We start from the raw sequence: 15,141 nt of genomic DNA, 5'->3' as shown, positions 1-15,141 counted from the left end.
TATATATATATATATATATATATATATATAAACTTTAAAACTTCAATTTACAACAAATAATTTAGTAGGTTTTTAATTTCCAATAATAACAGCTAACTTCAAGACAGTTATAAATTCATAAATACACTTCTGATGGAAAACAGTGGCTTACAGTAATTTGTGTGTAATTGTCAACCTTAATAACTGAAGCTTCCAAGACTAGACTAACTAGACTAGACTAGGAGATGACTAGACTGGATAATGTTTAGGTTTGCAAGGCAAAAAAAAACACATATCCGCATTCAAAGCTTAATGTTGAGCCTTGCAAATAGTTATATATATATATATATATTTCCACAAACATTTAGAAAGAATGTCTCTTTAAAAGCTGCCTGTCAGTCTTGTGCGGTTGCTGAAACAAGATGTTGTCGAGTCATCCTGGTAAATGAATTCAGGTGCTCTCAACCTTGAAAAATGGACATATTCATTTGGGCTTTTTTGTGCTCTTGTGGTCGACACGTTCAATTAACTTGAATGCGGCCCAGCCTTGGGAGTCTATGAATGCTAACGCTAATGAATGGCTTGGATCTTTTCCTTTAGATTCCTGCCAATAAACATTCCATTAGCTTCATGTCCTTGAGACGCACATCGGAAAAACGGCATTGTTCCGTTCACCATCTCAGTCATCTCTTCAATGAAAGAGAAAACGGAAAGAAAGCAAAAGCTGCTCTGAATTCAGACTGTAAAGGATCCGCCATGATTCATCAGGGTCAAGAGAGGAAACGGCTTTTTAAAACACGGGAGCACGGGAAAAAAATATGAATTCTGTAGCAGTGATCGGGCTTATCTCATTTCGGAAAATGGGAGTTAAGTCGCACAAAATCTAAAGTATTCTTACACAAGCTTTAATAAAAGAGCCTGATGTTTGGGATTAAACCTGAGATTACAAAGCAAAACACAAGCAGCTGCACAGCTCGAGGCCAAACACTACACCAGAGACACTACCAGCGAAAGAAAGGATAGTTGATAATGAAACGATTAAACATCTGCCTCTGACTAACACACAAACTCAATATTAAAAGATCAGCTGGAATTCTTCTGTTTTAGATGAGACACAGGCCACGCCTCCTTAATGAAAGCTCAGGGATTCATAATTATTAGGTTGGTGTGACTAACCTCCCACTGATTATATTTTAAAGCATTATATATGAATACACTGTAAAATCAGTTGTATAGCACCAGTGCTAAAAGAGAAATCAAGTTTAAAGGGGCTGGACTGACCTTTGCGGATGCCGGCGTAGCTGCTGCTGAGGCCATTCCTCTTCTTACGGTGGCGGTACAGCCAGATGCTGAAGACCATGAGGATGATCCAGCAGGCCGCGCCGAGGCCCGCGATGAAGGCCGGCTGACGCACCACGTCTGAGATCTGCTGGGAAATTGTATTGTCATCGTCCAGCGGCGGCGGGAGAACACGGCCTGACGAGTCTGAGAGAAAGATGATGAGAAATGAGATACAGATAGAGAAGTTCATCAAATATTTCATATAAACCATGTCACTGATGCAATAATTAGAGAAATATTTTAGATGAAATACACCTGTGGCAAGCTGTCAATTTCAGAAGAAATCATTTGTACATAATCCAGTTTGAAAAAAAAATGCATTGACAATTAAAAATTAATAAATACAATATTAAAGCCAATGAATATAATAGACATTTAAAATATAATTGTATTTAATAAATAAAAAAGATATATAATAAATTAATAAATGCATAAATAAAAATCAATAAATAAACATTATATCATAAGACTATTTTTTGCATGGCACAGAACTTGTTTAACCCAACATATTCCTTTAAATGTGACCCTGGACCACAAAACCAGTCATAAGGGTACATTTTTCGAAATTGAGATTTATACATCATATGAAAGCTGAATAAATAAGCTTTCCATTGATGTATGGTTTGTTAGGATAGGACAATACTTGAAAATAAAAATACTGAGAAAATCACCTTTAAAGTTGTCCAAATGAAGTTCTTAGCAATGCATATTACTAATCAAAAATTAAGTTTTAAAATATTTACAGTAGGAAATTTACAAAATATCTTCATGGAACATGCTCTTTACTTAATATCCTAATGATTTTTGGCATAAAAGAAAAATCAACAATTTTGACCCATACGATGTATTTTTGGCTATTGCTACAAAATATACCCCAGCGACTTAAGACTGGTTTTGTGCTCCAGGGTCACACATTTGTAAAATATTTATTTGTTAATAATAATAATAATAATAGTAGTAACGACAACAGCAGCAATAATAAATATTCACGTCAAAAATAACACTTGATATTATATATATAAAAAAACATAATTCTACATAAAACAGTGTAACAAGGTTCATAAGTCGGGAAGAAGGAGGCGGGAACCGGTGAACATTTAAACAAACTTTAATAATAAAATAAACACAAAACAGCGCGACAGCCCCTCGCGGACGACTGTCGCGCACAAACAAAACCAAAACACAAAATAAACTCCAGGCCTGGTCCTCTCTCGTCTTTCCCTGTCATCACTCCTCCTTTGTATCCTTCCGGAGCTCCTCCGTGAGACTCGAGACCGGTGAGTGGCGCAGGTGTCGCGCATTCGCAATTACTCCACCGACCTCGCTCCGTTCCCACGGCTCTCGGCCCCGCCCCTCTCGTCACAAACAGCAACAGAAAAGAATAATGATAAAAAATGTATCTAAAGAATTTAGCTAAATACTGACTTTGAAGCGGAATAAGAATTGGAATAGACAGTAAAAAGTGAGTTCAGTGATTTATATATTATGTAAAAGATGAATTATGAATGACCAGATGCTATCTGGAAGAACTGCAACCAAAAAAGCATCTTCCCTTCTGTGCTCTCGTTTGCCCTTTCTTATTTTTACATTAAAGAGAAACTAGTGCTGTCGACCCAGAAGAAATCTCATTCTGTTGACTTGCTTCCTTTTTTCATCTTTTCATGTTCGTTTCATGTGGGCGTCACTTTCATCTTTTTGACGCTGTTCAGTTTTTGTCTTCTTTTCCAGCTGGGGGCAAACAGGTTCTCCCAAAACCTGAGCACCGCGCTGTATTCCCTGCTCTGTCTTTGTGACTCTGTCCTCTGTACTTCCTGTCTCAGAGGTTTTGTTTGTTGTTTGGTTGTGACTGAGGCTCCGCTGAGAGGCCAGGACAGGAAAGGTGCGTAGGATGCGGAGATGCAAGAAAGCCCACGGTGTGACAAATGCTTTTGAGACCTGCGTCCTCTGCTTCCGGCGGCGGTGTAAGGCCACAGAAGCACACTCAGCAGAGGAATCAGCGGCAGTGAATGGAAGCAGATCAGTCACAGTGTTCAAGAGGAGCGGCGTGCATTCATCCCACACTGCACTTCAATGCAGGAGCAAACCGACTGCCTGAAATCTGGCCTCTCCACTGTGGATCTGTATGTGAGGTTACGGTTCAAACCGGTGCTACCAAACATGTTTCAATGGGGGACAAGTACTGGTATTACCCAGAATGCAATATAATGCTACTCATTTCAACATATGAAAACAAAAGCACGATAAACGTGGATATTATCCAACGTTTACCATCCAACCTGACAGAACTGGAGAGGATCTGCAAGGAGGAATGGCAGAGGATCCCCAAATCCAGGTGTGAAAAACTTGTTGCATCTTTCCCAAAAAGACTCATGGCTGTATTAGATCAAAAGGGTGCTTCTACTAAATACTGAGCAAAGGGTCTGAATACTTAGGACCATGTGATATTTCAGTTTTTCTTTTTTAATAAATCTGCAAAAATGTCAACAATTCTGTGTTTTTCTGTCAATATGGGGTGCTGTGTGTACATTAATGAGGAAAAAAAAAATAACTTAAATGATTTTAGCAAATGGCTGCAATATAACAAAGAGTGAAAAATTTAAGGGGGTCTGAATACTTTCCGTACCCACTGTATATAGTTCAAAAGTTATAAAAAAAAGTTTAAAAGTTGATCATCTGTTTTTCTTTACTGTATGAGTCTCTCTTTGTGCATCCAACTGGGTTTCAAAATGCCATTTAATCTCTTTCTGTCAAATGACTGACTATAAACTAGTCTCTGACAGCACTGTGATTGGCATCTTATTAAAAACAGATTTGCATAACCGGATGGCCTATTATCCACCTGTATCCACTGGCACAACACCAGGCTGCATCACAATCACTTCCATTCAGTGCAGTTTAACCGCTGCCACCTATTTCTCGAGGCTGAACAAGTTAAAGCTGGCAAGTTAATGGAGAAATAAACTTAAAGCAATTAAAGGCTCTGCGGCACTAAAGTAAACTGCACTTTACTTGACGTCTCCTTTATTCTCGGATGAGAATGAGGACTCCGATAAGGCTGTTTTTGTAAATTGCATACTTTTTGATGGCTAACCACAAGGCAAGCTACAACCGTGCCATTCACAAGCTTAAACAGTACATTTTATAAAGAGCAGGCCTTAAATAATGGCCATTATCATGAACCTTTCCAGTCATAATAAGACAGTCGGGTGTTAAAACGGGCCGGTAGTTGCTATCAGAGTGTTTGTGGTGTTTCTGTAACCCGTTATCAGAAGAATCAACCATTCATACTGGGCTCTTCTTTAGCTGCTAGTGTTGAATAACAGCTGTCCGGCAGAGTCGAGAATCTCGGTTAACCAGAATAACATCCCGGTCCGACTCACCCAGCTGGAAGGATGTAGCCTCGCTCTTCACCCCGGGACCGGCCCCTGTGCTGGCTGCCACCTCCACCCTGTACGTGACCCCTGCAACCAGGCCGGGAATCAGAACCGAGTGCGTGGATCCATCCACTGTGCGGTTAATGTGGTATCGGCTTTCATTACCAAGACACCAGATCTGAGGGGGGAAAAGTAAAGAAAACATGATGGGAGACAGACAGTTAGCACTTAATAAAAAATAATTTACGTTGAATAACAAGTCTGTTCTGAAAGAGTGAACCTTTTTAAGTGATACTAACATAATCTAAAAGTTTGGTCACGCCTGCTTTATGATTACTATTTTGCACATTTTAATTGTCTTCAAGTCTTTAAAACTATGAAATAACACAAATTGAAGTATAGTAATGATGTAGTGCCTATTAAAACAATTAATATTAGTATTAAGATCATGTGAAGCATAAACATTAATAATATTTTCAAACACAGGTTTGGACACACTTGACTGAAATTATGCTTCACATGATCTTAATAAGAATATTTTTATTATTATTATACATGTTTAAAAAATATTATATTTAAACACGTTTTTATCAAAATATTTTGATAAGATTATGAGAAACATCAATTCAGTAAAGTGTGTCCAAACTTTTGTGTTTGCACAAATAGACAAATTGTTTTGCTAACTTTATCAATGTTACAAACAAACATTTATCGTCTGAAAATAATACACGAGTTTCCTCAAAGTTGGTAAGTAAATCTATTTAAATGTTACCGTCAGCCCTCCTGCATCAATTCGCAGACTATCATGTAGCACTGAAGTTGAAAGGTGTCATGCAAACAAGATCCACCACCTAGAATAACACTCCCTCTCTGTGGAACTGACATTCCCTCATTCCGTCTTCAAGTCAAAGGTCTGATTTCCCCTGATATGAAAGTGCAATTTTCTTTGTTTTCATTGCGCGCACTGAACCCTGGTCAGTTTCCTCCTCTCGGGAAGCTGTCAGCCGTGCTGACCAAATGAGCGTCAAAGTGTGTGTGCGACCCTGTGTGTGACCAGAGCTCGCATCAGCCACCCTCACCCTAACACAATCACAGGCCTGGCAGGGGGCCCATTCACCGGAGTGAAATGTGATCTCACCCCTCTCTGACTGCCTAAAGCTGCGGTCACACTAGATTTTGAGCATGCAAAATTTCTTCGTATGCTGCAACAGTCGTGATATGACGTCACACTCTGCAGCGTCTTTTTAAAACTTAAATTCAACACACAAATAATAATACATCTAAAATGTAAAAACATACAATCTACTCCACTTTCCTGCATCGCTGCAGTTTAAAATGAATGTTCTTTTAATTCAGCTACGAGGTCATACTGTGACATATCGATCTGCTGTTGGTTACACGGTTTCACGTGATTCAAATTCGAATACTTATCTTGCTGGATCTGTCCGCTGCTTTTGACACCAGATCCTCCTGTCAACCCTATTGGCAAAGGGCATCTCAGGAACCACACTCCAGTGGTTTGAGTCTTATCTTTCAGATAGGTCCTTCAAGATATCTTGGAGAGGTGAGGTGTCCAAGTCGCAACATCTAACTACTGGGGTGCCTCAGGGCTCAGTTCTTGGACCACTTCTCTTCTCTGTCTACATGGCATAACTAGGTTCTATCATTCAGAAACATGGCTTTTCATATCACTGCTATGCTGATGACACTCAACTATACCTCTCATTCCATCCTGATGATCCGACGATAGCTGCTCGCATCTCAGCTTGTCTAACAGACATTTCTTGCTGGATGAAGGACCATCACCTTCAACTCAACCTTGCCAAGACAGAACTGTTTGTGTGGTTACATCAAACCCATCGTTTCACCACAATTCACCATCCAGTTAGGCACATCAACCATAACTCCTTCAAAAACAACAAGAAACCTCTGAGATTATTTTTTTCCTTTGGAACGCAGCAAAATGCAAAACTTTTCACACAAGCTGCGTTTCCGGTCTGACGCATTTGCATGCGTATGAATGGAAATAACACACTGATCTACACAATGTATAGAAAAAATGCTTTTTACATATTTCTCTATGCTCACTTCCCCTTTTTCGGAAACGCTAACTAGATTTAGACATCCCTGAAGGCTTCGGAGGAAAAAAAAAAAGTGGATTATGGGTTGAAAGAGAGAAAGTGATGTAACAAGCGGGGACGTTCTGAGGGTTCTGAAGTTCTCCTGAGGCACAATGGGGCAGAAAAAAATAAGTGTACAAGAAAAGTGATTAGCGAAAAATCCTCCTCCGTCCAACTTAACAAGCATGAAATTAATCACTACCTTCCTTCCTTCAACTGCCTGAAAACATTTACCTGGAAAATTAACTGGGACTGAACGACTCAAACCGCGCCTCTTCCCGTCAGCCGCGGCCTACGAACTAAATACTGATACACCGCAAAGCCATTAAAATTTCAGCACCTGAGAGGAATATTGGATGAGATGGGCTCTGTTATCTTGTTTGGACATGAAAAGCACATGAAGACACGCAGAAAGAACATAAATAAAGAGAAAGAATGGAAGATAGCTAGGAAATTGTTGCCAGTTATATTTGCTTGTATGTATGTTTGCGCATGACTACAAATACAAAAAGCGGACACAAAGCATAAAAAATTATTTATAATTCTCAAATATAACTATCTTAACAAAAAAATAACATAGCTTGTTCATAAGGTAATGTTTTCGCACTATACTTAATCAAAATCAACTTATCAAAAGGATATTGTCAAAACAACGACCAATACAACATTGTACTTTGTTAAAAAAAAAACTTGAAAACTAGCTGCATTTACATTTGGAAAAATACTTCATAGCAATACATGTATATATATTTGTATAATATATAATTTAATAATTATATAATAATTTATATATATATATATATAATCACATATACTTCATTGAAATATATGTATATAAATAATGTAACAATTATATATATATATATATATATATATATATATATATTGTAATTAGAATCAATGTAATAATTATATACAAATTTTATTTAATAATTTACATAAGTCAAATCAAAAGAGCCACACAAATCACTACATTCCCTATGAGGACATCTATCTGGCAGAAGTTGTGGTAATGCTCCAGAAGAACCATTAGGTGGCAGCATGTCACAACATCTAAATTCCCCCCAATGAAAATCAACCCATTATCCACTACACTCTCACCACTCATTCAGCAGCACATCATAAAATGAATGAGCATAAGTCAGTAAATGAAATTCCTCTTCCACCTATTTCCTTCTTCTACTACCATCCTTCATTCTGTTTTTACATACACTCTATGTCTCTCTCTCTCATTGTCTGTTTCCTCAGGTTCGTACCTTATACTCCTGCACCACGCCGTTCTGCTCCTCCTCTGGGGGCGGTTGCCAGGATACCAGAATAGCTGTGCCGTTGTCTCCGCTTCCTGTTACGGTGACACCCCTGGGAGCGGCGCTGGGCGCTGCGATAAGAGACACGAGCGGGATGTTACACACAGCTTACAATATACACGTGTGTTTTGCATGTGCATATATGCCTTTTTAACACCTTAAATTTCACATGTGCATGTGTGCATATATAAACATTATGCACACACGCATATGGGCTATATGTATGTGTGTATGTGTGTTCTCTGAAACTTTTAATAGTACACACTCAGCGGTATTAGTGCTCTTAAATAATGAGAGGCGACTGCCAAGCAACATGATTAGGCCGTCCCAGTGCAAAACACCAGCAGAACGAATGCTTGAGCTCAGGGCGAACAGAATGTTGTCACTGTACTTCACGTCACATAACTATTATCCACTTAATACATTAATGTTAACACAAAGCCCTGAAGTGAAACATTTGCTTTGTGTTTGCTGTCTCTGACGTTTTGCATTTCAATTACATAAAAAAGCAGGCGCACACACATACACAGGCAAATTTGGAACAAACCAAATGGCTGGCGTTCTCCAGAGCCACAGATGCCACACCCTCAGAACAATTAGCACACCAGTTGTTTGAGCTTTCGGTTTTTGGCTTCTCGTTGGCTGCTTGGCTTTCGTGAAGCGATTTAAACAGCCCTCTTTGCCCTCCCTCGTGGGCCGCAGACCACACGTTAACATAAATGAGAAGTACTGAATGCAGGGGAAAGCCTTTCTTACTCTAGAGGTCTGCACGGGCATGCAGAAAGCCTGAATGTAGCCTGCAAATGTGATCAAGCCAAACCCAAAAATAAACTCAATGTCTTTCTATTTCCTGTCTGAGCGGGTACACCCAGGCGCAAATGCAAAATGCAAAACTGATTGATTTCGCCCAGGAATGTGAATGCAAAAATATTTAGAATAATTTATATTCAATTTATGCAATGTATGATAATTTTTTTGTATTTTATTATATTTTAAATAAAATAAAAATAAAAAGTGTTTTATTATAATGTATATTTCACAAAATGTAAACCTGAAATAAAAATTGCACATGAAAAAAGCTTACTAAAACCTTGTCCAAAACAAACGTAAAAAAGTACTTGTAATATTATTTTATTTTGATATTATATTTTAACCATATGTGAACCTAAAATTGAAAAATTAAGCATGAAAAATCTGACTGAAACCTTGTCCGGAACCTAATCCAAAAACCTTGATCGAACCAAATCAAGAAATTCAAATGATGCCAGAGATGTGAGTTTAAAAATATTTATAATTTATATTTTGACATTAAATATTATTTATTTTGATACATTTTTTGACATTTTATAAAATTATTTTTATTTGATCCATCCAACCATCCATTTTCCGCCACTTATCCAGGACTGCGTATATTCTTTTATACATTCCATACACACACACACACATATACATACGCAACACCATGTCCGAAACCCAAATATTCAGACATGCAAGGCAGCAACTGTTCACTTCATATGACTTTGTATTGTGACTTCTGTGAAGTGAATGAGAAAGGAATCGTGGGACATTAAGCTTTAAAGCACACAGAGCACACAGTCACCTTCCTCCAGGGTCTTGCCCACTTTGATGTCGCTGTCGGTGCCTTGGAACTCATTGAAGAAAGGTCGGACTTTGAACTCATAGGTCACGCCCTTCTTGAGCTGGGTGACGACTGCGCTGTTCTCCCCCAGGGTTCGAACCTCAAACATGGCCCATTCCACCCGCTGCTGAGCGCCCTCTGGGGACGGCCGGTACATCACCTTATAGCCCTGAATGTACTGAGACTGCTGCTCGACCTAGAGGAAGAACAAGGCAAAACTGAAGGACAAAAACACTTAGATGTTTTAAACGCCTGCTAATGATTACCACTAGCATTATCCAGGACCAGGAAGCTTTAAAGACAGCAAGTTTTACGACATTTGTTACTAGTTAGCCAAATTATGCTTTATTATTAGATATCTTTCATACTAACATAGTTAAGTATTATAATGTACTGTAACTATTACAATTACTAACAAAACGTATAACTGTAAGCCCAGGCATTAATGTTTTTACCTAAATATTTTCATTTTTTATTGCAATAATATCTAACATTTTGGAAGAAAACCTTGTTTTGTGGCTTTGTGCGTTGACATACTTATCCTAGGTTTAATATGCAAACTCAACATTGAAGATTCAGATTTGAGCTTCTGTTGACTTCTTATGTGAAGTGATTTTCATATTGGAGGTGTTCAGCACACTGGGATCAGCCCATATGGCCGTGGAGAGAGGAGAACTGTACACGCTTGTAAAGATTTTAATCAATTCTTGATCCGCCCCAATAAAAGCAGATGTCGTTTCAGCTGTTTCTGATTAAATACGTATAAAGTGCGAACGACCCAAAATGTTAAAAGTAACATGCTGGGAATATTTCTGTTTGTGTGTGCACGCGTTTGTGGGGTGAACATCTGTAGAGAATTAACCTTGACTTTAGATGTTTAGAACATACTGTTTAATTAACACTAAATGCATTTGTTCAGTGCCACATAAAATGAAAAAAAGTGAAATTTATGCTTAAAACACACTAAAGAGCAAATTTTCAGTGAGTTATTTACTTAACTGAATACATATTCTCTTTAAATAAATAATTATCGTACAAACTTGTGATTTTCAATACAAACCCAAAATGTTAAAAGTAACATGCTGGGAATATTTCTGTTTGTGTGTGCACGCGTTTGTGGGGTGAACATCTGTAGAGAATTAACCTTGACTTTAGATGTTTAGAACATACTGTTTAATTAACACTAAATGCATGTGAAATTTATGCTTAAAACACACTAAAGAGCAAATTTTCAATGAGTTATTTACTTAACTGAATACATATTCTCTTTAAATAAATAATTATCGTACAAACTTGTGATTTTCAATACAGTTTATCGTACTTTTAGGATGTTTAGATACAGTATTTCACTGACAAACAAGATAAAGCACTGATTAAAACTGCATTTTGCCAGTGAGATCATTTGAATAACATGCCAAGTTGTGACTAAACTTTAAACAGAATGTTCATTTTTGAGTGAACTGTCCCTTTAAAAGAAGATGTGGCAGCACTCACAGTCCACTGGACTCTGACAGATGACGAGGAGAGAATTGTGGGATTGTGGAGGTGAATGACGATATCTCCCAGCTCCCTCTGGATCTGCCCGTGGTCCACTCCCTGACTGGTTGGTGGGACGTCTACTCAAATAAACACAAACCACACAGAAAATATGGAGCACAAGCATATATGAATACCAAATACCCCAGAATAATACACAAAAGAGTGATACATTTCATAATTCTCACAGGTGCAATATTTAAAACTCATGAAAAGACACTTGTCCGGGAGGTCAAAGGTAAACTGACCTTGTGTTTTGACAGCGTCGCTGATGGGGCTTGGGTCACTCAGGCCGTACGCATTAGCCGCTCTCACCAGGAACAGGTAGATGGCGCTGGGCTTCAGACCCTTTAGGACGAAGCTCTCAGTCTTCACGTGATCCGCCAGCGTCTGCCAGCTGCTGCCCGCCGCATGGCTGCCGTCCACACCACACAAATCAAACTTCAGTTTACCCTGCGGCCCAAACTTTATAGCGAAATATCGCAACTACAAACATTATCCCAAACAATGAGGAAAATCGCTTTAAGGAAAGCACGTTATTTATGACACGCCGCAGTAAATGGACTGGGTATTTACAGAACCCCTATTAGCCTGTGAATGCTATTTACAAACGTTTGTAAAACACACGCTCGTTCAACCAAACCCACCAATGATAGATAAGTATGCTCAAAACTGATGATGTCACCTGAAGGCTTCTATGACGTAAGAGGTGGGCGTGGCTCCAGCGTTCAGGTTGGGCTTCCAGGACAGAGACACAGAGGTGCGGCTGACATCCGTGACCTCTGGTTTGAAGGGGGCGCTTGGGATGAGGTTGGGATCTGTGGGTCGACCCGGCTGAGCCGGAGCACCAAACTCTGAAACCATAAACACACATAAGAACATTACACCCAAACACAGAAGAAGTCTAAATAACCTTAAAATTAAATAAATAAATATCTAAAGATCCTAAAACAAGGTCGATTTACTTGGGAAGCAAAGGACCATATGCAATATGAGACATTATATGAAATATTAAAGAGGTATTAAGTAATGTTTTTGGAAAAATAAAACAATTCTGCAAGCTTTATGCTTAACATCGAAAGAAAAAAAATATTTGCCAATAGGATAAATAAACTTATTTGTCCAGAACAACTCTTACAAGAACCAGAAGCAGAGAGTGCTATACGGGTGTCTTTATATAGCCACTGGTGCTCATTGGATGTCATGGAGGTAAAAATCTAATTATGTAGACAAAACACTTCCAAGGCACTCACGTGGTAAGATAAAAAGCCTTTTTTCCCCATTATTATTATTTTAAAAAAAAATTATTATTACTTTTTTTTATCCCCCCCTCCTTTTTTTTCTTTCTCTCTTTGTAACAAGAGGGTAGTCTTAGCCGCACCCACATATTAACCAGCTGTCTTTGATGATTCATTAATTAACACTAGTTTAAGAATACCTATTTGAGCAATTGAAGTGTGTCCTGAAGAAGACTGTTTTGCCGAAACGCGTAGATCTACTTTTAACTAGTTGTAATGATTTAAGCCCAGTTCATTAAAGGCTTTTTATCTTACCACGTGAGTGCCTTGGAAGTATTTTGTCTACATAATAAACGTATTTGTCCATTTGAATTACGTATATTATTCATTAGCATATATGTATTTTGCTTTAAGGACATTCAGTTATTTATATTGGAAAACAAGACAAAAATACTGAGAAACAAAATAATTTTTTGCAGTGAAGCGGCTCAAATTTGCATCAAGAAACAATGAAAACCAATTACAGCCAGATGAAGGTTTAATTTCAAACTCAATTTTAAACTTAATTTCCTGTCATCCGTTTCTCAACGCCTCTCTCTCTATTGTCTGTTATCTTGGGGTCGGTCTCTCTGTCGTACCTTGCACCTCCAGGTAAGCTTTCCAGGATGCCTCTCCGCTGGGGGTGGAGGCGGTGCAGGTGTACATGCCAGTGTCTCCCAGCTGAAATGAGGAAAAAATCCCTCTATTAATGCAAATACAGACATATGCATATAAGATAATAGCGACTTTTTCTACATTCAGCTCCAAAATAACTCCTAGTTTGACACTATAGTGTAATTTCATACCAAAATACACAGTGTACATTGTCAAGATGTCTCTTCAGAGTATCGCTTTCATATTGAAGATGCATTTTTTGTCTACTCGTATGTAATACATCGCTAAAATTACATTGAGCAGATATTTTTGCAATGTTCACTATTCAGAATGTATGAAAATATGCTTTTTTAGATGATAATCAGATGTATAGTAATATAATATGTAAAGGTGGTATGTGGAATTTTTGCACCAATAGCATTTGCAAACAAAATATCAAAAATAAAAAAATACTAAAATAAAATAAAAAAATATTTGGATGACTTAACATAAAAAAATTTTTTTTTAAATGAATGAATGAATGAATTAATTCATTCATTCATTCATTGTTGAGAGAGAAAAAACGACATATACGAATATATAAAATAAAAATAAAATAATTGTTTTCCCAAACCTGTAGTTAATTTTAGGACTTACTAGGTAGTCAAAATGATTATTTAAATGAATTAATGAATAAATAAATAAATAAATAAATAAACAGCTTGGTCAAAGACAGAAAAAAAGACTAATAGACATATATGAACATTTACATTTATGTTCCTAGACAGCGCTTTCTTAGCACATAATGATAATCAGTAAGAAAATTTACATCCAGCCAGTTGTTATCACAGAATAACCCCCGCTCAGGGTGATCAGGGTGGTCTTGTATCACCCTGAAGGGAGTTATTCTGCAATAACAACCGGCTGGATGTACATTATCCCGCTTATTACACGGTTACTTGCCACATAAGTAAATAATTAGACACAAAATATTGAGTTGAAATATTTGAACGCAAAGCTTCCGTGAAGACAGAAGTTGCAAGCAAGCGGCAAGTTCAAACTAGGTGATAAAAGATATTTAAGACAAAACTGTTTTAAAATCTTACCAGTTTGTTAGTTATCTTATAATTCATTACAGTCTACAAAACAATCATATAATCGTGGTTGTATGATGTAGTGTTGGTGTATGCTAATATCTTAAGGAAAAACAAGACACATTTAAGAACGTCAGTTGATCCGTCAGTCAGTTTATGCAGGTGGTATGAAAGCCACCAGAAATAGACAGTTTATCTCAAGCTACTGGTGTGCGTGTGTTCGCTTAATGACATGTTCATTACTGCGGCCTGCCCGAAGCGCAACAGATAGAGACGCATCTCCTCATTTCGCTTTATCTCTCCTCTATTCTTGAAAAGAAGCGAGACGTCGTCAAGTGAGACATCTACGTTAATTAAAGTTGTATTCTTGCAGCCCACACTGCGGGGACCTTTGACCCCCGTGCAGGAGGAACCCGGGTGCTCGTGTGTGTGTGTGTGTGTGTGCGTGTGTGTGCGGTGACAGGAAACGCTCCCCTCCCCCTCGCAGCTGATGGGGGGGTGACAGCAGGAGTGTGTGGTTCACATATCAAAACCTGCAGGCTGAGCGACGGCTCTCTGAACACTGGAGACGATGATGTTTGTGCTGTAGTGAGGGATGAAAGGAAAGCCTGTCTGATGGTGTACTACACACACGTACAAAAGCACAAACCTTCAAAGGTGCATGCATACACATGATATTATGCATGCTTTGCAATCATTAGCAAATTGAAATGATTAATTAAGGATGTATGATCATATATCAGTATAGCTATACTGCAACAATACTTCAGACCTATATATTTTTACATTTATTTACAGTGAGGCCCAAAAGAATGAGACCACACTGAAAATACAGGATTCAAAATTTAGTTTAAACCTGGAAATGAAAAAAAAAAAAAAA

At 38.0% G+C, this 15,141-nt stretch overlaps 1 protein-coding gene across 2 annotated transcripts in view; it reads right to left on the bottom strand.

Moving 5' to 3' along the window:
• Positions 1 to 15,141, bottom strand: part of LOC107559192 (roundabout homolog 1) — a 296,974-nt gene that overhangs the window by 22,099 nt on the left and 259,734 nt on the right. For both annotated transcript variants that reach the window (XM_016242952.1, XM_016242951.1), the window contains 8 exons: positions 13,173 to 13,254; positions 11,982 to 12,150; positions 11,545 to 11,711; positions 11,255 to 11,376; positions 9,722 to 9,956; positions 8,071 to 8,192; positions 4,701 to 4,872; positions 1,261 to 1,464 (listed from right to left, as the gene is read on the bottom strand). In XM_016242952.1, the coding sequence (XP_016098438.1) occupies positions 1,261 to 1,464; positions 4,701 to 4,872; positions 8,071 to 8,192; positions 9,722 to 9,956; positions 11,255 to 11,376; positions 11,545 to 11,711; positions 11,982 to 12,150; positions 13,173 to 13,254 (1,273 nt within the window). The remainder of the gene's footprint in view (positions 1 to 1,260; positions 1,465 to 4,700; positions 4,873 to 8,070; positions 8,193 to 9,721; positions 9,957 to 11,254; positions 11,377 to 11,544; positions 11,712 to 11,981; positions 12,151 to 13,172; positions 13,255 to 15,141) is intronic.

This window comes from Sinocyclocheilus grahami, unplaced genomic scaffold (genome assembly GCF_001515645.1).
Source record: "Sinocyclocheilus grahami isolate Dianchi unplaced genomic scaffold, SAMN03320097.WGS_v1.1 scaffold677.1, whole genome shotgun sequence".
NCBI lineage: Eukaryota > Metazoa > Chordata > Actinopteri > Cypriniformes > Cyprinidae > Sinocyclocheilus > Sinocyclocheilus grahami.
The sequence above is the reverse complement of the archived record's forward strand: the minus strand, read 5'-3'. Positions and strand labels throughout refer to the sequence as shown.